The sequence below is a fragment of the Calonectris borealis genome, chromosome 5 (genome assembly GCF_964195595.1).
Source record: "Calonectris borealis chromosome 5, bCalBor7.hap1.2, whole genome shotgun sequence".
NCBI lineage: Eukaryota > Metazoa > Chordata > Aves > Procellariiformes > Procellariidae > Calonectris > Calonectris borealis.
Genome location: NC_134316.1, coordinates 41,867,692 through 41,890,735, shown reverse-complemented (window position 1 = coordinate 41,890,735; position 23,044 = coordinate 41,867,692). Strand labels below are relative to the sequence as shown.

General features: G+C 39.8%; 2 protein-coding genes across 4 annotated transcripts in view; one reads left to right on the top strand and one right to left on the bottom strand.

The window, feature by feature from the left end:
• ZNF106 (zinc finger protein 106) overlaps positions 1–903 on the bottom strand; it is a 44,413-nt gene extending 43,510 nt beyond the window's left edge. The window contains exon 1 of the mRNA XM_075152056.1: positions 833–903. The gene's annotated coding sequence lies outside the window, so the exon portion shown is untranslated. The remainder of the gene's footprint in view (positions 1–832) is intronic.
• Positions 96–21,961, top strand: SNAP23 (synaptosome associated protein 23). 3 transcript variants are annotated; one of them, XM_075152076.1, is made up of 9 exons: positions 1,421–1,797; positions 5,414–5,552; positions 10,573–10,678; positions 11,251–11,292; positions 13,152–13,200; positions 13,742–13,859; positions 17,298–17,450; positions 18,047–18,191; positions 20,757–21,961. In XM_075152076.1, exons 3-9 carry the CDS (start codon positions 10,622–10,624, stop codon positions 20,820–20,822), a joined length of 630 nt encoding a protein of 209 aa, XP_075008177.1. In that variant the 5' UTR covers positions 1,421–1,797; positions 5,414–5,552; positions 10,573–10,621; the 3' UTR covers positions 20,823–21,961. The 3 variants fall into 3 exon arrangements, with proteins under 3 accessions (XP_075008179.1, XP_075008178.1, XP_075008177.1); XM_075152078.1 differs by lacking the exons at positions 1,421–1,797; positions 5,414–5,552 and adding an exon at positions 96–731; XM_075152077.1 differs by lacking the exon at positions 5,414–5,552 and having other exon boundaries at positions 1,411–1,797.
• Positions 21,962–23,044: the final 1,083 nt, after the last annotated feature.

Below are 23,044 nucleotides of genomic sequence, written 5' to 3'. Positions count from 1 at the left end.
AATGCGCCAGCAAGAAGGGGGCCGCGCTGCACGCCGGGAGGTTCGCCTGCGCCGCCGTGGTGCCTGCCGGGAAGTGTAGTCCTGATGGCGGGACACCGGGGAAGGGGCCACCTTGGCGGCGAGGGCAGCGGCACCTGCTGTCAGCTGGGGGCATTCACCAACCGATAATGATAATAAACGTTATTATTATCTGCAAATACAGCGCTATAAACACACACAGCGCCACTCGACACCGCTGCAAAAAGCGTGCAGGGAAGACCGCAGGTACCTCAGCAGCGAGAAGCCGCTGAGGTCGTGCTGGGCCAGGGCGGCTGCACCTGGAAAACCCTGGGCCAGCCCGGCTGCGCATGGAAAACCCGTTCGAGGAGCGATGTGGAGGACAGAAGGAGAAGTGCCCGTGCTCGTGCTGGGCTGCGCGGCGCGCAGTAAACCTCAGCCCAGCAGGACTTCTTAAGAGCCCGAGGGGGCGCTGAGCATCCCGAGAAGGAGAGAAGGGAAACCAAGGGCCCGGCTGAGAGATCAGAGGTTCCACTGGGGCCCCGTACAGGCTCAAAGAGCCGCATCAGCTGCCGTGGGCCTCGGTGCTGCGAGAGCTGCCGGCACCGCTCGGAGTCAGCGGCCTGACAGCGGGTACGGGATCCTACCAGCAGCCCGAACAGGGAAGAAGTTATCCCCAGCCGAGAAGGAACCCGCCTCAGGAGAAGCTACCCGCTTCAGCTACAAAAGACAAGGTCCGTGATTCCGAACGGCCGCTTTCCCTTTCTGCCCTCGTTCTCTCCTCCGGTAACAGAAGGGGGGCTGACACGCTTCCTCCTCACAGAGAGGAACTTACCCGGGGAAACCCCCCACTGACATAACTAGGGCCATTTCTGTACCACGCTATTTCTTAACGCAGCCACAGCCCGCAAGCCCTGACCGCGCAGCGAGCGCACGCGGACCGCGCCGCCCAGAAAAAGAGCGGGACGCCGACGCATGCGCACCAGCTCTCGCCTGGCGCCATGTTGGGTGTACCCGGGCTGCACGCGGCGGCCGGCGTTCCCGCCTCCCGGCTTGTGCGGGGGCGGCGAGGCCGTCTGCTTTTTTTCCCGCCATGCTGGGTGTGGCGCTCGGCGCCGCGTCCGATGGGCGGTGCGGGTTCCCGCTTCCGGGGGGCGGGCAGTGACGCGTCCGGCGGGACGGCGCTGGGCACCGGGGACGGGCGGGACATGGGCTCTTAAAGGGGTGGCTCGGCGCGACGCGGCTCGGCTCGGCTTGGCTTGGCTCGAGGGCGGCGGCTGTGAGGGAGCGGCGGCGCCGGTAGGTGTATGGCGGCCTGGAGTTGCCGGCTCTCCGCGCCCCGGGCGGGGCAACTGACTGGGGGATCCGGTCTGTGGCCGCCTCCCTGCCGCGTAGCGCCCCGTGCGGTGCGGGCTTGGCTCGGCTCGGCACCGCTGGGGCGGTGGGGGCCTCCGCGGGACGGGGCGATCCCGGCCGCGCTGGCCTAGCGGGTGCCGCCCTGCCTCGGCTGCCGGGTCCGCGAGTCAGCGCGGGGTAACGGGGCGGCCGGGACGCGGCCTGGTGCGGGTCTGGGGGTACCTCCGAGCCCCCGCCTCCGCCACGGGCTGCGCCCGTCCCCGCGTGTGCTGGGAGGCCTCGCCCGGCCCTCCCCGGCGAGGGGCGTCCGTGCCGTTTCCAGGTATTTTTCACTTGCCCGGTGAGAGCCCTTGAACTGAGCTGTTAGTAGGACACAGGAGAAAACCCTCCTCTTGCTGCGCCTTCCTAGACTTGCGTTACGTCCTGCTGCCCTTAGACTAATCGGTAAGATGCTGTTGTGGTACGTAGTAAACAATAAGCGTCAAAAGTAACCTGTGCTTCTCTTAATAGTATATCCTGATGCCTGTGGCGCTTCTCGGAAGCTAGTGAAGAGTCAGCTTTATTTTTCACTTTTTTTTTTCCCATTTTCATTTTCCTTTCTGTTTCGCACAACGAAGGTTATGAAATCAACACACATGACTTGACAACCTAAGGAAATGAGCTAGATAAACTTTGGAATTTCTTTATGCAACTTCTCTAGCTGTTTACCTCCCTCTTTTTCACTCTCTTAAAAAGGGTAGTAGATGCTCAGTGTTCAGAATAAGCGGCCGGGTGTTGCTTTACTTCTCCTTCATAAACAAACCTGATTCTGTGCTGCAGAGAGAACAGCTATGTAGGAAGGTGTTTAGGGACAAAGGAAAAGCCTCCTATGATGTCAATTGCTTGATTCATTGACTTGAGCAATTAATTGCTTACTGACAGTCTAGTAACCAATCTATAATCCTGCTCTGCAGTTTTGGGGGAACCTTATTATATAGCACAGTTGGTGTCATTAGAATAAAGGGAATCTGTTACTGTCTGTATGTGGATCTAGGGTTGATTGTTAATTTGTGTAACTAATTTGGAGGAGGTATCACGAGGCTTTTCCAGGGACAAAAATGGATTGTTGAGAAGAGTATAGAACTGAACACTCTTCACAGAAGAGGTGGCATTACTAGCGCCTGTTCTTTGCGCCATCGCCTCTGTGCACTGTGTTCAGGAAGCTGATAAGAGAAAGCAGGAAGCATGCAGAGTAGTGTCTTGTTCTTGGGTCCTGGCCTCTTCGCCCAGGGTCACAGATGCTTTATTCATTTATCTTGTAGGTATAGTCACATGGAGGAGTACATTCTGGTGCTGATACCTTGTACCACCCTGCATTAACTGGGCTGAATTTCAGCTGACTAACAAGTAGGATTACTGTTTGTGTTAAGGAAGGGTTTTAAAAAAAACAACTGCTATATTAGTGGTATGAAGAATTTGAAAGAACCAAAAAAAAAAACCCCTCAATATAAAGCCATCTAATTTGTAAACTGTTTAATTTTTAATCTTTGCAAGAATGCACAGAAGTTTCATAATTAAAGTTCGCATTTTTCTAAGAATATTGTTTCATGAATTTTTCCATCTTTTGGGGAAGGCAACAGCTCGCTTCACAAGAGAAGGAACTGAGAGAGCCATCCATGATCACCTGAGGCTGTACCAATTTGCTGATGGCTAAAAGTATAGCTCATGAGATACTGGCTGTCAGTCAGTTGCTGCAACAGCAGGGTTGTGTCATCTCCTAATTCCTACCCTTGTGGTAAGATTACCCAAAAGAAGGCATAGGCTGCATTTCTCAATCATACTTTTAAATGTATTGGTTGGTAGCTATTTAAAATTTCTTCCCTGGTATGTATATGAAATATCCAAGGAAAGAACTAGCGAACTGGGAATTGTAGGATTTTAAGCTTTAATATTCTGGTATTCTTACTAGCAGATTATGTTAAAAGGATAAAGTACAAGGATAACTTTCTGATTTATCTCAAATGAAGAGGTAGTCAAATATAGTTATTTGGAAATAGAAAGGGTAGGATTCCTTCATATCGTGACTTTATAAAAATGAGTAACTTGGACATACATGTATGAAAGTTTTCCACTCAACTCTGCTACATTTAGTTCCTGACTGCCAAAAACTTTCACTAGATCTTGAAGAGGAAAACAACGTGAGGACGCAAGCATGGAGTCTTGCTAGAACACTTCGTAGGAATTGTGTGGTTTTCATTCACAGCTTGGAAATGGCTCTTTTGAGAGAGAGAGAGAGAAAAATAAATTACTCTGGAAAGCAAACGTAATAAACCTTATGGCTTTGACATTAAAGAGATAATGTTATACCAACTTTCAGTTCTCACAGCTGTTATCTTCCGTGGCCAAAAGTATTATGCTGGTTTTTTCTTCTCTCACTTTACTTCCTACTCACAAGAAAATTGTGGACCTCTTACTCATTCTCCTTTTATGGAACCAGCTACCAAGGTACAGCCTGCTGTGTGTTATTGATGTTACCAAAATATCTTTAACAGAAGAAAAGGAAACGTTTGTGTTTAATTTCTAGTTTAGAGTTATCAGTGAAGGAGAAAGAAAAGTTTGTGATACTACTTAGAAGCATAACTTAATAGAGAAGCGGCTAGGTCCAAATAGAGGACCCCCAGATGGTGAGTAAGGAATTAATTTATGCTATTTAGTAAATGTGATGGATGTATGACAAATTTCTGAAAGGCATTCAGTCTGTCAGAGGCACAAAACTGCTGCATGTCAGACAGAGATGCACGACAAAAATGTTATGATCATTCAAGGTGGGTTTGTGAAAGTGCAAGCAATCAGAACAATTTATTGGTCTGGTGCAGGGAGACCTGTCTGGTTTAAGGAAACTCGCCACCTTTGATAGCCTCTCCCTGCCTACAGTCCTTTCCACATGCGGGCTGTGTAATTGCAGTTGAGCACGCACTTTATTAGGCCTTGTGGTGCCCTGCAGTTGATTTAAATGCACAAAGATCGGCAAGACAAAAAATTCTTATGGATTTTGAGTGCTTTGGATAGCACAGCCTGAATATGCCATGGCTGTTGTAAAATAAGGAAGTAAATTTTCTTTTTTTTCTAGAGCTAATAAGCCTTAGAATTGCTTTCAGCTAGTGCTGAAGAAAAGCATATTCAAATAGCATGTAAATTGCCTACTATAGGTTTCATTACCTTGGAATTTTCTTATAAGGCTCAGAAGATTATTGGGATTGAAAAACCCTTGAAAAGACTCACTCTTGTAATGGCTTTTGAAACTTGTTTGCATTGGAAACTGGCATAAATAGCTGGCATCCAGTTTACAAGTAATTCTGAATGAAAAAGAAAACACTTGTAAGAAAAACCCTTAGTGGTGCAGAGAAGTATCTTAGACCAAATAAAGAGACGACAAAAAAAGATTTCATGTTAATTTTTTACTGTGTGCTCTCGGAAGCCAGGTGGCAAAGATAGCTACGTTGTTGCCGGCTGCATAAAATGGTACTTTGATCTTGAGGCTCTGTCAATTGAAATGCTTTCTTTTTTTTCCCCGAAGTTTTTAATGTGCCTATTGTCAGGGAATCCTAGCCAGATTGCTGCTGTTGGATAAAATGATACTGTCTTAGCTTTCTGATCGCAAGCAAATAATTTAAACTTGGAGACTTACACTTGCAGACAGTAGGTCACTGTGAATTTGCTCCTATTGCACTCAGTCTTACGAAAGTTATGGCTTGGCAGGTGCTAGCTCTCAATTCAGTAGTTGGGGTTGGGGCAGAACTCTGTGACTGATCCTCCTGAAATGTGGTAATGTGAGCAGCACTTCCCCAAATGAAAATTTGCACTGTAATCTCACAGGATCACCCTACTGCTAATGTAGACATAGCCGTAGCTCGCATCAATCTGTGGGGCCTTCCAGTCCTTTCAAGTTAGACAAAGAAACTACTAAAATGTTTCAGCTGTTATATGGGTGTGATGATTAACCAAGTGATGCTTTGAATGGGTCTGGTACCATGCTAAAACCAGCCCAAAAGTGCCTGTCATGTCCCTCATTTTTTTGCAGGAAACAGCTTGAGGTTTTAAACAGTTCTGTAAAATCGCCTTGCTGTGTCTTTTCCTCAGCCTTCTCCAACCTAACAACTTCACATAGGAGAGTGAATTGAAGGTTTTCCAGGGTTTTTGGAGCCATGACTAAATGCACAGTAAGTGGAAGAGTCTGTGCAGACATAAATTTATTTCCCATACCTCATTGTTCCTCTTGTCCAAGGGATAGAAGTAACTTAAATCTAATCCATCCAGCTTACAGGATGGCTTAGCACAATATGAATAGTCTTGTGAAGAGATAACATCTTATCTAAAGCTTGTGGTCAGAATTGGAATTTCAAAGAACTTTTTTTGCTCCCACTATCTCCAAAATAAACTGTGAGAAAAGACAGATTCTTATGATTTGCAGGCCCTGCATTTATTTCCTTAATGGTCTTGTTTCTCCATGAATCTTCCTTTTTATAAGACAGTGATAATTAAGATGATGAATGTGTTGTTGTAGTCTTCTAAGTTTCCTGGTAGAAAAGTCTCATGAGGCCCATTACTTCAAGAAAATGTATTTTTGTAGCGAGCTTAGTTCTGCAGGTGCCAGGTTTTATAGGAAAACCTATAGGTAGGCCAGGGATAGAAGGGGAGTTGCACTGAAATGTGTTTAACACTTGCAGTCTGGTAACTGAGTAAATACTGCAGAGTACTTTTTGATAACAAAAAGTAAATACAGCTGACATTACATCCTTCTTTAAAGGAGTTCTACTTTGTATTTAGGCACATTAGTTTCTTGTTTAAAACTTACCACTCTAAGGAGAAAATAAACTAAAATAGCAGAATCTTGTTGTAATATAATTATGAAGACTCTTTGTCGGCTGTCGTCTTTTTTTCTTTGGTTACTTTGTGGTTAGGATTTTAAAAATGGTAGGAGGGGGAAAGCAAAGAAAATAGGCATTGAACATTGATATTAAAATAAATGCTTGCCTTAGCAAATCTTACAATGTAATAAAAATACATGCCAGGAACACTTTAGCCATATCAGGTATTTTCTCCCTGAATATTTTGTCTTTATTGAGGAGTCTTAATGTCTTGGATATAAAATCGTATTGTTGTGTACCGTTAACTTAAAAGCTGGATACCTCAATGGGTGCTTTATGATTCCTAGGCAGAAAGATGGGGGAATGAGTATCCTTTCTTTATGTATGTACACTGTGTTCTGTTGGAATAGCCGAGCTATTATTTCAATACAAATGGCCTCATCTTGGTTGTTCTAATTACTTCTTTAGAGGTATCTTGCAATAAAGGCACGTGCTATGTTCCAGCTATTCCAATTAGATGTGCAGCTATCAAGCATGTATCTCCATCTTTGGAAACAAGCTTTTTTGGAAATGTTTGGTTTCTTCTCAATTACTCCTGTGTGCTTTTTTTGGATGTTATAAACCACTGTGTGGTGAGAAGTCTTTGTTATTGCCTAGGGAATGTCTCTTTCTATTCCACCTTATGGCACTAACTTCCTCTGCAGAGCTACTGTGCAGGTTGTGTGGATGTGTTTACAGAAGCAATGCTGGCCAACTCAGTTGTAAAAACTAGCAGGAATAAAACTATGGTTTTTTGGAGTCTAATGCATCAGTTTTGGATATTCAGCTTTAAGTAGATATTATAATCAAACCAATTCAAACAGCATGCTTTCTTAAGCCTGCCTTAAGAAGGAAATGCTATCTTGTTTTACATAGCTCTAATGGCAATGGCTGAAAAGTGAAGGTGGGTAAGCTTGCAGGGAAATCTGGGGAAAGAAAGGTTCTGTCACCTGTTTTCAGTGACATAAGACCTCAAGAAATGAACAGAAAAGACCAGCAAGTAGGTCTACCCTATTATCCACGATAAAAGACAGTCAGAACATTTGTCTCTTAACCAAGTGTTCTGAGTGGTTTTTATTTAGCTTCCTCCCACACAGGTCAGTTATCCTAGCAATTGTAAATTGAGCATATGAACTATCACTTTAGATTATGTTTTCATCTCACAAGAGGCAAAACTCTACAGGTGTCCAAATATGAGCATCAGAAGATAAGCACTTGCATACCTCAGCTTTGAGGAATCCTGGAAGTAACTATTTTGCTCTGTATTATGGGTGTCTGCTGTGTAGAAGGGTGTTTTCCTTCATATCTTGCAGCTGGATTTCTTCAGTGTTAGGTCAATTCATAAACAGTTTCAAGACCAAATACCATCGATTTAGGGGGGGATGTGGGGGCACCGCTGTGGGTTTCCATAGAACTTCTTGCCGTCTGGCAGCAGAGTTGTTCAGGAAGCTGTGAGGGAGCTAGGGAAACGCAAAGCTTGACTGTGAGCTGTTAGAACTGGCAGATTCAGTGGCAAGTGCTTTTGTTTTCAAGCCATTGTCTGGTGTCAGATGCAACTTCGGACACTTTCTAGTTTAGTGTGTTAGTAGTAACTTATTTGTGTCAAATAATGGATTGCTAGTTCCTTAGTGAGCTAACATAACTAGGACAAGGTTGGGGGGGAATAGTTTGGTAGCTAATAGTCCATGAAGTAGCTCTTCATGTCATTGCTATGATTCTTCATGTAATTACTATCAGATTTCAACATGGCATTATCTTTCATAGGACTTTATTAATATCACGGTTGCAAGCCCAGGGTGAATTTAGTATAGTGTATGTGAGCTTCGGTCCTGAATTTCATTCATGACTGTCAACTTCCAGTAATATGTTACCTTCCAAGAATTATGTACCACCAAGAATTACTAGCTTGGGAGTTGGAAGTGCTGACTGTTGTTGTCTTCCTTCGCCTTTTTCAGTCTCACTGCTGGTTTGTTTTTCAATGGCTTTTCCATGAACTTGTGGTTCTAGTAGCACAGGACAACATGCTGGCAGTATTGAATAAAAGACAAAACTCAGTATCTGGCTGGATAAAGTATGCACTCTTTCTTCAGATTTTGGGTGCTTTCTTGATATGAAGGTAGTAGTATAATGTATTTGCAAGCATCTGTTCAAAGAGAAGAGTCTTATTACCCGTTAAAGACTTATATTATAAACAAATACTTCTTATGCATGTTTGAGAATACTATGCATGTTTGAGGCCCTTGCCTCAAAAGCAAAGAAACTGTTATTGTATTGTGTAGTGTTGGCTGCAACATGGCTCTTGGGTAACTCGTATACAGCTTCTGAGCTAGGGTTACATCATATGGCCAGCAATTGTGCTTATGCTGGAATGCGAACCCACAGCTGCAAAGGGAAGCAGGACACCAGGGCTGCTGAAAAAGATATCTCCACGTTGCTCTGGGAATACAGCTGCATTTCCGGCCCTGTTCTGCAATTACAATGGAATTCTTGGGAAGCTGTTGTATTCACAGGGTGGGGATATGATATCCCTTTTGCTGTCCAAGATGAGACGTGTTTTATGGCTCCAAGCTGCAGAAGTACCTGACTGTGTGGCACCCAAAGTAGGGAAAGGCTGGCCAAGCCTGCAACAATTACAGTAATCCAGATATCGCTTGTTCAGTGCAACTACATAATTGAAATTTCATCCTGTTTCTGAATATTAAGTAAATATGAGATCTTCACCCAAAGAACCAGCCTGATGTCATTTTCCTGTGCTTAATCTAATACAGTGAAAATGGGTCCTTTCCTCCCTGACCCTGTTTTACTGGTCCTTAGCTGTGCAAACCAGCTTGAAGGGCATTCCCAAATTCAAGGCTGGGACTGAGCTGCCCTAAATAAACCTCATGAAAGGAGCTTAAGCCTGTGAATGAAAAGGTAAGTCACTGATTCTATAGTCAAACTGGACTACTGCAAACTGAGCTATTGGAGGCCTTGTGTGAGAATGTCTGATTTTTTAAAAATTATGGCAAAAACTAACTTGTGTTGACACTACTTGGAAAAACCTCCTCGAGCCATAGTCTTAGGCCGAGGAGGTATGTTAGGTGCTAAAGACCAGACCTGCTGAAGTATTCTCTAAATCCTGAAGTACTTTAGCTGTAATGATGAGGTGTCTTGATTTCAATTCACCCTCGGAGGTTTGCATGCTTCCTGCAAAGAGCGTGAACAGCATCCCTTCTCTAGGTAACAGCTGGGTGAATCTGCATGAATTTGCCCTTCTAGGAGCAGTTACTAATGTTATGTCTTGTAAAATATTGATCTGGTAGGGAAAAATGGAACATAGTTCTGTTAGTCAAGCAGGACATTTGGAGTGATCTCAAAGGATAATGTGAACTTAATAGGAAGCTACTCACGTGAAAGAGCAAGGATTAATCTAAAGTTAAGGGGAAAATGCATTTTTTAAAAATCCTCTTATTGTTCAGCTTACGTTCTATCTCATTAAATTCTTGTACAGCATGGGAGCTCTCTTTTCCCATTGTTAGGAGTGCTGGCTTTATTACCATTCCGCCAACAAAAATGGAGATTCTTAGCTCTGAAAAACCTGGCTCTGATAAGAATACACTTATTGATGGGCTTGCTTTTTCCTCTTTTCTCTTCAGGCAAAAATATATCTCCTGTTTATAGCAAAAGTTAGATCATGGTGTGTTGGGACTTCAGTTATTAAAATTTTAATCCCGTCTTTGAGAAAGGTGGATTTGAAAACCTTTGCTAGAGTTGCAGCAGTTACCATTTAAAACTTTTGCAGATCCTTTTGCATTTGAGGGATTCACCATGCCATAAGAACAACTATTTCTAGAGTCTAACTGGAATCATTTTAGGTGGTGCTTGGTCTGTGAAAGTGTTTCCCTTTCTTCTGACTGTCTGTTGAAATCCTTCAAAGGGAAGGGGAAGAACACTTAAAGCTTATGCTAGTAACTTAAATGCCTTAATGAATTTCTTTCTGGATTACTGGGTAAACCAATGTGCTTTTCCAACATGGAGAAGCTTTTTATTTCAAGACTTCGTTTCCTGATTTTTACCTTAAACTAACAATAGATACAATTTTCCAAAAATGTTTAGGAAGCCAAGTCCTGGAAAGGAAACTATTTCACATACTGATTGTTCCTGCAGTTCTCTTAGCTCCTCAGTTATGTCATATCAGCTGAATAATTCTTTTAGTGCCTTCTAGTCCTAACCAGGTCTTGTACTAAGCAGAATGAAATATGTAGGCTTTCATTCTTTGAACTGTCTTCTAGTTTCAGCTCAAAATACAGATAAAAGGATAATTCTGACGCTTAACTGGTATCTCTTATTACAGGGGGAAGATTCTCTTTAACGTGATTATTTACAAGTAATAGTTCCTCATCATGGCTGAACTATCGCCTGAAGAAATTCAGCTGAGGGCCAACCAGGTCACTGATGAGGTAAATGTTGTAGGAAGCCATCTGGGATTACAGTACTTATCTGCGAAGATTACAATATCTTTTAAAAATAAAGACAATCTAGGGTAGTGATTCTGCAAGGGTCTGAATGTTTCAAACTCTCACTTTACTTGGTAAATACTGGAGTGAAGACTAATCCTAAAAGTAAGAATAAATTTAAACTTCTGAATTGTAAAGCCACCTACTTGACTGAGTACTGATCACCCAGTCCTGATTACTGAGAGACAATGCAGGCTGGATACCTACACTATTTTTAATCATGTTGATACTTCTTGACTTTTTTTATTTAACTAAAATTAATTTGAATATATTTTCTTTTATAATGACTTTCCAATGGGATAAGCAAGGTACTAGCAAGTACTAAAAAACAGGGGTTTACTAGCTACTGAAAAAACCTAGTATGATGCTACTATGATTGTGTTGTAGTGTGTGTTACATACAGACAGGCTGATGAACCTTTGTATACTAGTTGCCTTATTGCAATGAACTGGTAAAGAAGACTTTCAGACACTGATATATATTGTTAATCACTCATTTTAAAATTCTCTTTCTAGTCTTTGGAAAGCACAAGGAGGATTCTTGGCTTGGCCATTGAGGTAAGGAAAAGCTTTTGAATTCCCTGGGGATTTATTAATTTAAGTATAAGCAGCAGTATGTTAACTATTACAAAGTGATAGTTTGTAATCACAAACACAATCACAATTTGTAATCACAATCACATAAGCACAAACATCACTTTTGTGTCTTTCTCAAACTTTTTTTGAGACACACTTCATTATTAGAAGTTGCTGCTTTAATTCAGTAGTAGAGTTGGAATGACTTAAACCTAATGTTTTTCACATTATGTAAATTCAGATTACAGAAGGTTCAATATCCTTTTTACCTGTTTTCTTCTTAAGCAAAATGGCCTAATCTCCAAATGCTACAGATCAGTTATAAAAAGTCTTGTGTGATGGTCAGTTTGGCTTTGGCTGCTGCAACACTTGCTTCTTATAACATCTTCTGTTTGTCTTTTAGCTCACTTTGCCTGTGAACGCTGTGAAAATGTCTTGCTTTGAGGAGGAGGGTGGGGCTCAGTTGGGTGGGGTAGTAGAGGGCAGGGCTGCTTTTGGTTCTAAACAAAGTAGTTCTTCATACACCTTCCTACAATCTGTTCATCACTTTTAACTTTAAAGATAGTTAAGTATGATGATGAAACTTAACACCTTTGTACATGACTTGAAACAAATAAATCTGGATTTTGAGTTTATCTAGGTGACATTACGTGAGGAATCTGTTCCTCTACACTGTTATGGCTTGCATGGCCCGTTGTAAAAATGGCTGGAAGTTTACTTTTGATACTGTAATTTCAAAAGATGTAGAGCATCCTGTCGGTAGAGAGTAAGAGAAGATGGCTGATAGTCAGCTGTGGTAGACTTGTCTTGCTGAACCAGTTAAGCTTTGTTAATTTTGCTAATACTTGGATATGCCATAGACAAATGGGAATCCAGAGACTAAGCCTTTCAAAGCTAATGCCCAGACTTCTAGTGCTGAAGACTTGAGACAATTTATTGTCAGTGTGAGAACACTGAAAAATAATCTAATGAATAAGGACCCTAAAGTGTTTGGTCACTACTGCTTTAGAACCCATACTCACTGTCCAAACAGTAGCAGGCTGCTGTGGAACTGAAGAGGGTAGTGGGGTAACTGCTGTTATCAGTGAGGCATTTGAATCAGCATAGCCTCATGAATACCTCTCAAACACACACATTAAGAACGTGTAATAAACCAACATAATTTCTCTTGGTATCATATTTTGGTGATTCATAGAAGCTAAAATAACTCCTACCATAGACAGTTCTATGCTGCCAATTTACAGTAAAGCATGGGTGCAGCTTGCATGGTAAATTCAAGACTTCGAGCCAGCAAAGAGCTGTACCGTGGTATATTCCTTACTGCTGATTTCTTTTGCTTGGTTCTAAAACCAGTGATGGGCTATTATCATCTTGATCTCTTCTGCTGAATTCTCAAGAATGGTTTTGCAAGCTTTGTTTTATTCTGGCTTCCAGGACTAAAGGCCTTGTCAGCCCTATTGAAGAGTGTAGGAATAAAGAATGAGCTAAATGCCACTTTTCAAAACAAGGCACAGCTACATTTACTTTTTTCACTTGACATTGTCATAGTTCAATCTGAGTATTACAATAAATTTTATCATCTTGTTGTAATGTAAAAAAAAAAAACTCACAAAAACCCCCACTAATTGAGATAGTATAACAGGTGAGATTATTATCAGCCTAACATAGGGTCTAATTTGAAACTTTTGAAACTTAGTGTAGCTTTACTACAGAAGTTATTCCTAGCACAGTGTTTTATTATGAACTTGGTTGGCTTATCAAATTTGCTATAGAGACCTTCTGATTTTGCACTGCTGTATTGAAATATGTTTTTATATCTGCAAATAAATTTCTTCCTGCAGTCCCAGGATGTTGGCATCAAAACTATCACCATGCTGGATGAACAGGGAGGTGAGTTCTTCCTTCCTTCTCTCTAACACTAAAAATCAATTTTATGATGGTAAGAAAAAGCATTACCATTCAAGGGTTATTGCTGAAACTAAAAGCTTATTAAAGACTACTTATGTGAAAATGAGATTTGCTAATTGGTTATTCCCATGGGTTTTTAGTATTTAAAAGGCGTTTTAAAATAGTTGAGAGACCATGTTAGTTACACTGTAATACAGCCTCTGCTACAGAAGCCATTCATTTCCACCATAGCATGAATGTAACTGTCTGCATTTATTCTAAAAGCAGCAACAGAAGTGCTGTTCTAAGGATAGGGAAAATATTTTTAATGTAGTAAACAAAACTTTCACTTAATATCTTTCTTAAAAATAAAAATTAAAAAAAAAAAAATTAAAAATCCCAGTAGGCAGGAAAGAAAAAAGGCATTAGACTTGGTATAAAGATAGAACTGAAACTAGTAAGTTCCTGCTTGAAAGAAATGTTAATATCCCACCTCCACCTTCCCCCAATCCGTGTGTATTCAGGTTACTTGTTTCTCTTCTAGAACAACTAAATCGCATAGAAGAAGGCATGGACCAGATAAATAAGGATATGAGAGAAGCTGAGAAGACACTGACAGAGCTCAACAAATGTTGTGGGCTCTGTGTCTGCCCTTGTAACAGGTCAGTTAAATTGGTACTTGGGTCTGAAGTTCTAGAATATTCCCAGTAGCTACTGTACTGGGAGATGGTCTCTTATAAAAGAGCTAATTAAAAAATGCTGAATCTCTAGGAAATTTGACTGTTTTGGTTTGTAGAGGTGCACCCTTTTAAAATTGTATGAGAGTAGCTAAAGCTCACTTGCATCTAACCATATGTTATGCCTTTTTCACTGTATTAACATCCTGCACAATTGTGCCCTAATCTCCTTAAAGCTTATATTTAGTAGAATACTATCAATGTCCATATAGATGAGACCAAATTGGACTGCAAATATGTAGTGCCTGACTCTTAGAAATTTGACTCCAAAAATGATTTCTTCACAAAAATACTTTTGTACTAACTTAAAAGCAAGAAACTTCTGTTTTGGAGAAGGAAAGTAATATTGGTTCTCTAGGCATTTAAAAAATGTTCATGCTTTAGGGAGGAAGAGAGTAGGAGAACAAACATTGGTGTTAAAGCTTTAGTCTTTCACTAGTGACTACATAAATTCTTGCAGACCTGCTTCACAATACCTTTATAACATCAGCGTTATGGCTACAATATCCAAGTCAGTTAAGAGTAATCTAATCTTTTGTATGGCACTTCATTTGTACTTCTAAACACCTAAACAGCCTAAACAATGATCAGAAACCAGTATTATAAGGAAAACAATATAAATATTTTTGGAGGTCTGCTAGCTTTATCTTTAAGCAGCAATGTATCAAATCGATTTTGTGAATTGGATATGATCATAGTTCTTCCAAGTGAAGGAGAAATAAGTTATTTTAAGTGTGTGACCACTAAAGTGAATAGTTTGTGTATGTTTGTTCATTTTTAGCTCTTTAGCATGAGCAAAAAACCCTATCATTCAACTGAGAGGTAGCAGAAATTTAGGTAAAAATTCGTTGGAGTAGCTGAGTCTGCTTATCCAACAGAATAATATTTTGAGGATCGTTTAGGATAGATATGAATGTGGCTTCTAAGGCTGAAAGTCTTAGAGCTTTAGTACCTTGAAAAGGCAGATAGTTCTGTCCTGGCTTCTGAATAGGTGTGCTTACTGCTTTATATTAGTTTTATCAAGCTGATGGACTTTGAGCATTTTGACATGCTTAGTCTTTGTTTTCTGTAGCTGACAGTCTTATTTCACTGAAGCTAAGCAGTTTATTGACACTGAGCAAGCTCAGAATTTATGAACTCTTGTGGCACTCCAAATACACAGGTAACAATAAAAGAAATGAGTTGTGTACCAAAATGGGCAGTAATGTGCAGAAAAATCTACTAGGTAAGTAGAGGGCAATGAATAAGAAGAAATTGTCAATGGAACATCAATTTTTCTGTCAATGTCAGAGTTATTTGTCAACCAGTTATCTCCAAAGCTTTTCTTTTTTTTATAAAGATAAATCAGAACACCTGCTGAATTAAATATTTCTTTTCTCATTTCTCCTCAGCTTAGATTATTTATAAAAGCTTTGTGAAAACACAAAATACCGCAGTACTCTAATATAATCTATGTACTAATAACAATTTACCTGTTTGCTGTTCTTTACTATTCTTTCTTCTCCATTCTCTCCTAACACTGATGCTTGCTTTCTAAAAATGAAGACTAGGATAAGAAGCTGTATTTGCTTAACTGGTGAAAGCGGATTTTAGGACAAGGTCAGTCTTATTAGTGCAGATGTACGTTTAATCAGCTGTCTGAAGTGATGCTTCTATTGCATTTGTGCTTGCACGTGCATGATGTCTGCATGCAGGTCTCCTTGTGACTGTGATGTGTTGTAATACTGATGTGCATAGAAAATGTCAATTACTGTAGAGTGTATTACTTGACGAAATGTTGAACAACTGCTTGAGCCCTCGCTGGTTTGACAGGTTATATAAATTGCCTTACTCTTACAGAAATGAAACACGAGAAAAGTGAACGTATAGTAATTTGAAAAACAACTCTGAAAAAAATCAGGTGGCGAGAAGCTTTGTTCTTAACTGTGCTTAGTTTGAGCAACAACTCTGTTTCTGTCTGTTTCAGATGTGCAAGTAGTTTTCAGGCCACTTGTTTTTGTTCAATAAATTCCTCAGTTACCTCTGTCACCTAAGACTTTGCTAATCCAGAAGCCAAGCATACAAAGCTCTCCTGCTGTTGCAGCTTTAGTATGAATGAGATGAAAATATAATGCTCAGTCTAGTTGCAGTAAACCTAAAGAGATCTTTAAGCCTGTGTATGCAAAGGAGCTAGAATTGACTAGTTTAGGTTTCTTTAGGGTTCTGCTGGGTCCAACAGTTCCATTATGAACTGAGAAATTATTCCATTTCTTCCCCTTGATGTATTCATATTAGATTACTTTTCATAGGATCTGACTTATGAAATACAATTTCCCATTTCGATTACATAAATGCCAGAAGAATGAGGGGAATATTTCTTTGTTACAGCTAATTTCACACCTCTTCAAATGTGAAACATCTGGGCTACTGAAGGGCACTATAGATCTAGAAATTGATTACCTGTAACTGCAAAGTTAGATGTACTGAAAGACACTACAGATTTCCCTTCACAGGCTTTTAAAGAAGCAGAAAAGTGGCAGTGGAGTCTGGATTATCTAGCTTAAACGTGAAAATGCCAGCAAACAAGGTGAACATGAGAATATTCTTCTCAACATATGTTCTTTGGTGTTCATGAGAACTGACCCCAATTTAGATCAGTTATATTTTCTCCCCCCCTTGCTTTTGTGGGTCTGTGATTCTTGAGATTACTTCATGTCAGTGTGCTTTCTTTAATTTTTTTTCTCTTCTGAATTATGTGGTAAAAGTGTAATGGTAAGTTGGTTTGTCACTTTAATGGAGTTAGTACAATTCAATTGCAGAATGAAGGAGCTATTTAAACATGATTACTGTTATTTCATAATCAAAATTAACCTGAGAAACATTAACTTTAAAAAGAAAGACTTGGCAACAGAAAATATTCAACAAAAAATAGTAGAGATTAATGGTTTTCTTGCGTAGTGTAGCTACTTGTATTTGAGAGAGGTTTTTTTTTCCTTCATCCCCATTTCTTCCCTGAAAAGTAACTAATCCTGACTCTAAACTAACTCCTCTTGTAAATGCAACTTTATCTTATGACAGTGTAAACTTTCCTGTTACTGTCATAAGCTTCCCCCCTTCTGGAAAAGTATATTACTTTAAGGAAATTACTGTGCTTGTATTAAAGCTTAAGACCAAATTAATCACTGTCCCTAGAGTAACTCACTTATGTTTGTACTATCCCAATATAAGAAATCATATCGTATAGACAAGCCTTTGTCTATACAAAATCTAATCTCTTTCAGGCACAAGACAAATGTTTCTGAAAATCCTAGATTAATAAAGAAATTAAGTCAGGAAGCCGTATTTCTGATGTAGCAGTTCAGATTTCTTATTTTTACGGAGTAGGACGAAGAACTTCGAGGCTAGCAAGGCATACAAAGCAACCTGGGGAGATGGAACGGAGAACTCGGTAGATCATGTGATATCCATGCAACCAAGAAGTATAAATCAGCAGCAGCCTCAGACTTCTGGAGGACCAAGTGGCGGATATATTACAAGGTTTGCTTCTTCATATTTCTCAATCTCAAATGCAGAAATCCTAAGTTAACAGCCGTCAGCTTCTTTCACATGCGTTTTAGCTGAAGTTGCTAAATAGTAAGTTGTTTTTTTTTTTAACTACTGCTTGGAGGAGTTGTTACTGCTGGGACAGGAGGTGGCAGACACCTATACTTTCAGTATTGTAGCGCTCATCTTACACTTTCATTTTTTTCATAGTGGTGGTATTAGGTATTACCAATCTGTTTCTGAATGTGAGGACTATAGAGCTTAGTACTCATCTGTTGAGGGGACTGTTAAAAATATCAAGGACTTCTATTGTCGTAAAGTATCTTTGAGACAAACTCATGTCTTAAACTTCCTCTGGTAGCTGTTTTTTTAAATTCTAAAGCTATTTTTGTAATAACAGCTACCTTAACACCCTTTTTTGGTGGGCTTGCTTGGAATATATGGGGTTTTAAAAGGGGAAAAACATACCTTGGCTTGAATACATTGCCTGTCAGATAACTGTGCAACAAACAATTTCTATTGAAGTAAATTTAGGGTAAAGAAAAGCAAGTGTTTGATTCTTAGAAACATTGTCTTAATTATTTGAACAGGATAACAAATGATGCTAGAGAAGATGAAATGGATGAAAATCTTGCTCAAGTGGGAAACATTCTTGGGAATTTGAAAAACATGGCTTTGGATATGGGCAATGAGATTGATGCCCAGAATAAACAAATAGACCGGATAAATGTAAAGGTAGGTGTCAAAGGTGTTCTCTGCCTTCAGCTTAGAGGCTGTTGCTGGGAAGTTATAAGGAATGGGCTCACTGTCCTATCTACCTGTATGTGCAGTAAATGTGCATTAAGATTATACCATCCTCTAGGTTGCGGTGATTTTCACAAGAGGTACATCTTGGTGTTTGGGTATGTAGCTGAAAATTCAAATGCTTCAGAGTGTCAGGAAACATAAAAATAAAGCACAGGTCCCTTATTACTCTGAAAACAACTAAACTTGATTGGATCAAAAGGGCAAACATTTACAGGAGGTATAACTGGGGGATTCTTGCTCACAGGGAACCTTGCATGTGGTAGGGAATAGATATTTTTAACAACAGCAAGATTCTTCTGCAGTTCCTAAAAAGTCACTATAATTGAATGTAAAATAAAACACGGGTAATGCATTGCCCTGATTCTCGTGGCCAGAGAGAATATTGGGGCTGGAGAGGCTTTGGAATAATAGGTTTTGTAGGCGCCTGGGGACATGGTCTGCCCTCATCTGCACATGAAGTTAATCATAGCCAGTAGCATCTCTTTTTTTTTTTTTTTAATTTTATTGCTTTAAAGATTAACTTCCTAAAACAGATAATCATATACAAATATGTTTGGGAGGGGTTTCTTTTAGAGGGCAACTTATGAGGAAGTTAGTCGTATTTTAGAAATCCCCATATTCTGAAAAGAATAGAAGTTCTTTTACAGACATCCTGGTTAAGAAAGGAAATGAAAGCTGTAATGAATAGTGTCTATTAAAGATTTAAAAAAGCAGAAGTGGACACCAATTGCTGTAAAATTATAAAATTAAGACGAAATGGGAAGTTAAAGATGTAATTGAAATGCCCAGTAGGGTTAAAAGCAAGAGGAACAGAATTTTCTCAAATACACAGAGCTAGTCTGACATAAATGCTGGTTGTACTTATGTCAGCATGAGCTTGTGGAGGATGCCGTAATTCTCTTTCACTGTTCCTTGAAACTGCAGATCTGAGGTGATTATCAAGTAAAAGAACTCAAACACTTTTAAAGAACACTAGAAAAGTTAATTGTAGTTTAAAATGAGATGTGAAATTCTTACAGTGGACTGAAAATTGCCTGGTCAAATTAACTGCAGGTGGGAATTACTGTTTTTAGCAGTAGTGTTTCTGGTAGTTTCAAGCACCTGTTTTGGCCTGATGCTCTTTCACTTTAGCGGTCTGAATAAATCTTGCTGATAAAGTCTTACTAACTATTGAAATATGATGTAAACAAGTTAGAATTGCTTTACAAAACAGGAATTGCACTTTCATTTTTATTGCTGGCTTTGAGACTGGCAACCTGTTTGAGGATACTTAAATTGATCCTTTTCTGCTGATAACTGTTTTTAAATCTAGTGAACAGTGTGAAAAACGAATTAAAATGTTGAGAGTAAATCTCCAAAGGACAGTACCATATAAAGAAACAAAGAGCAGTACTAAGCTTAACTTCAGAATAGAGTTCATGCTTTTATTTTTATTTTTTAAAGAATTAAAAATTCCAACTAACCTGGGAAATGTATAGGCTTGACTGGGTGACTTTTGGTAGCCTGCGGTGTTATGCAGGACTCCTAGTCTGAATAAACCCCTGATAAAAGTTTATGTTACTGGCTTTTTCTTAAAAGAGGATCTGGTAGCTAGATCAAGGTGTTTCCAAAGTGGTGTTAACAGGTTAGATTCTTACTTTTCTGTAGTAGATTCCTGCCCCTCCCCAACTCTTGACCCGAAGGACAGGAAAGAAAGAACAGGAGGGAAGGGCTTGAACTGTCAATGTCCTCTTCCCCACCCATTGCAGTATGAAGGTGTGAAATGGCTAATACTTGGCACAGGTAGAGCTTCTCAGGAGTTCCACTCCTCATGGTTAGGGCAGAGGCTAGTTTTGTGCTTATTACCCCTCCTGCTCATTCCCCGCTGCAGGCTAGATAATCAGGGAATTATTTCGAAGCTCTTTATCATACCTTTCAGTAAAACTATTTTTACACTTGTTCAGCCTAGGTGCTGTAGCTGACTTTTGATGCTTTATAGTAGTAAAACAATTACAAAACAAAGTGCTTTTCTTACAAATACCATGCTATTATAACACCAGGACACTGGATGGTGTGTGGATGAAAAACAGGGATTTGCACTAAGCAAAATAATCCTGACTTTATGCCCATAGGCCACTTCCAGTTTTGATTATTACTTCTAGTCCATAGCAACAAAGTTGCTCTGTAGAGGTCCTTAAGATGTCTAAATGCTTGGAGAGAGGGAATTTTTATCCGCTGCTTCTGCTACTATTTTTCCTGACTTGCTGAAGCAAGCTGCTGCATGTTTTGAGGGTCAGCCAAAGACTAAAAACTATTTTTCCTGATTCTGTTTCTGCCAAAATTGACAGCCTATGCTGACTTAAAAAAAAAAAAACTACTTCTAGCTTATAAAAGTTGCTCCCCTTCTCTCTACCACAATGATAATACCCTGCAATTCAGAAGTTCATGTCAGTTTGAATTTTTAAATTGTTTTGCATGAAGTCTGCAAATAACTTATGAATTTGTCTCTTTCAGGCTGATACAAACAGGGAACGCATTGAGCAAGCTAACATCAGAGCCAAGAAACTAATTGACAATTAAAGCCTGCTGTCGTTGTTCAATGACACTGTCTCTCCAGCTGCAAGCCACCGTATTTATGGATCTGTGAAACTTCTCCTATTCTGAAATAAGAGGGGCTGGGAAAAATGAAGCAGTACCCTTTCTATAGGGTTTAATTTTCTTTTATTTTTTTTATTCCTTCATGTAAACATGGCCTTGACTCCAAGAAAGCAGCCAACATAACTTCCTCCGACTCATCTGCCTTCACTTTCTTTACACTGCTCAGGGCTAAAAGTGTTACGGCTTTGAGAATCTTCTTGCATGTTTTATTCCTCTTCCCAATCTCTTTTTTTCCTGCACCCAAATTACAGTCCTTTATTGAAGTTGAAGAAGCAGGGTAACCTGAATTCACAGTTGTGGAAAGTTGGAGAGGGCACTTTGCACTGTTTGAAATACCTCATAAGTTGAGTGTCTTCACTAAAATAGGGACTTGGTGAATATTGTCTGACTTGTATCTCTAGCAGGCTAACCATGGTTTTACAATCCAAACCACATGATTGGTTTGGGCTTGAGTTTCTGGATTACAGAATTGAAGAGGCCCACTACTTACTACTTGTGGGTTGAGGGCTTTAAAACACTTCCTAAACACACAAACTTTAATGTAAAGGTAACTGGAGGGGTATATAGGTTTCCATTTCTTTACTGTAAATTGTCATTGGTTTGGAGGCCATGACCAGGAAATTATGCTGATAATATTTGTTGTGTGTATATATAAACCTGATCTAAACCCCACGCACATGTGAGTAGAAGAAAATAAAACCATCTCCCTAAAGTATTTATTTGATGGAAAATTTTATGCCCCTCATCTAAAAGTTAACTTTTAAGTGTTTGAATGATGCATCTTAACTGGAAGAAACTGAGTAGAAAAGCATGCAGCTTTCTTGCATCCCATATCAGGTTTTATTTTGGCCAGTTTTCACTGGAGTTCAGTTTATGCTGTTTGCCAGTGCAAAATAATGACTGAGATCTGGTGCAGAGTTTGTTTCAGCAGTGACTTTGGGGGAGCTTCTTAAACCTACTGAAAACAGAGAAGCTTATTATGAAACTTTTGTCACAAGTCTGGAGGAAGCAGTACCTGTTTAAGAACTGTATGCTAGTTCTAAATAAACTAGTTCTAAATAGATTCCCGACTGGTTTATTATTGCAGACTTTGGGACTGGCAATTGGAAATATGTGTCCAAGTTGCTTGCAAATAAAATGTTCCTGTTCCGTTGCAAAATAGAGGAGCTTCTGACCAGGTGAGGTAAAGCTCCCTTCCTATGAAGAGGAAAAACATTTTGGTTTTACTGTAATATAATCAGATTTATTCCCAAAAAATTCTTGAATTTTTTTTTTGGCAAGTAAATTGCAAGTGACCTGTATAATTTTAACTCCACCCAGCAATATATTATGCCTGTTTTAAAGGTGGAAATGACGCTTTGGACTAACCTGTGATACTCAATGTAGGATGGCAAAAATCTTCAAATCAAATTGATTGGAGGAATAATTAAAACTAATAGCATTATGGGGTGTTTTTTTGGAAGGACAGTCCACAAGTATCCTGTAGCCATTAATAATAAATCCCAGGGCTAGAGAGATGACACTAATCTGCTGAAATGCAAGACAAACAGTGTTAAGTGTTTTGTTTTGTTTTTCTTTTCAGTAGAAATACAATCAGTATTACTGGTATATTCTCAGTTCACCCCTGGGACAACTTGATATTTAAAGAAGAGAAAACCACTGCCCACACTCCCCTCCCCGCCTCCCTCCCCGCCCCCCCCCCAAAAAAAAAAACCAACCAAAAAAAAAAAAAACACGAACCATAAACAAACAAAAAAACCTCTGACCAAAGGGTGGAGCTGCTGCATGTAATAAATAGGCCAGTGGTAGATTGTTGTATGTGAGTAAGGTAAAGTCATTTTTAGGGGACTGGATACTTCAGTGGTGCATGTTAGCTTCTGTCTGGCTTCCAGTAATTGTTGGAAAGCTAATGAATTTTAAAAACTCATTATCTACCCCACTAAGAACAAAAATTGTGTGCTTAAAAACACAAGTAGCAAAAAAGTACTTTTAAGAACACTGCATAGTAAATTTCTAACAAACACTTGCATGGGAAGGCATAGGGGATTTGTATGCTTTTTTTTTTTTCCTTCTTACAAACTTCAGGTTAACTGAAGGAATATTTGCTGCTGGTTGTAAAATCAAAGCATACATTATTTAATTAC

What these genes read in the sequence shown, in the direction of transcription:
- SNAP23 (XM_075152078.1), top strand. Translation starts at nt 10,622, where the DNA reads ATGGCTGAACTATCGCCTGAAGAAATTCAGCTGAGGGCCAACCAGGTC. An exon ending in TTCTTGGCTTGGCCATTGAG is followed by an intron (nt 11,293 to 13,151) that starts GTAAGGAAAAGC and finishes TTCTTCCTGCAG; the next exon opens with TCCCAGGATGTTGGCATCAA. An exon ending in AGTGGCGGATATATTACAAG is followed by an intron (nt 17,451 to 18,046) that starts GTTTGCTTCTTC and finishes TTATTTGAACAG; the next exon opens with GATAACAAATGATGCTAGAG.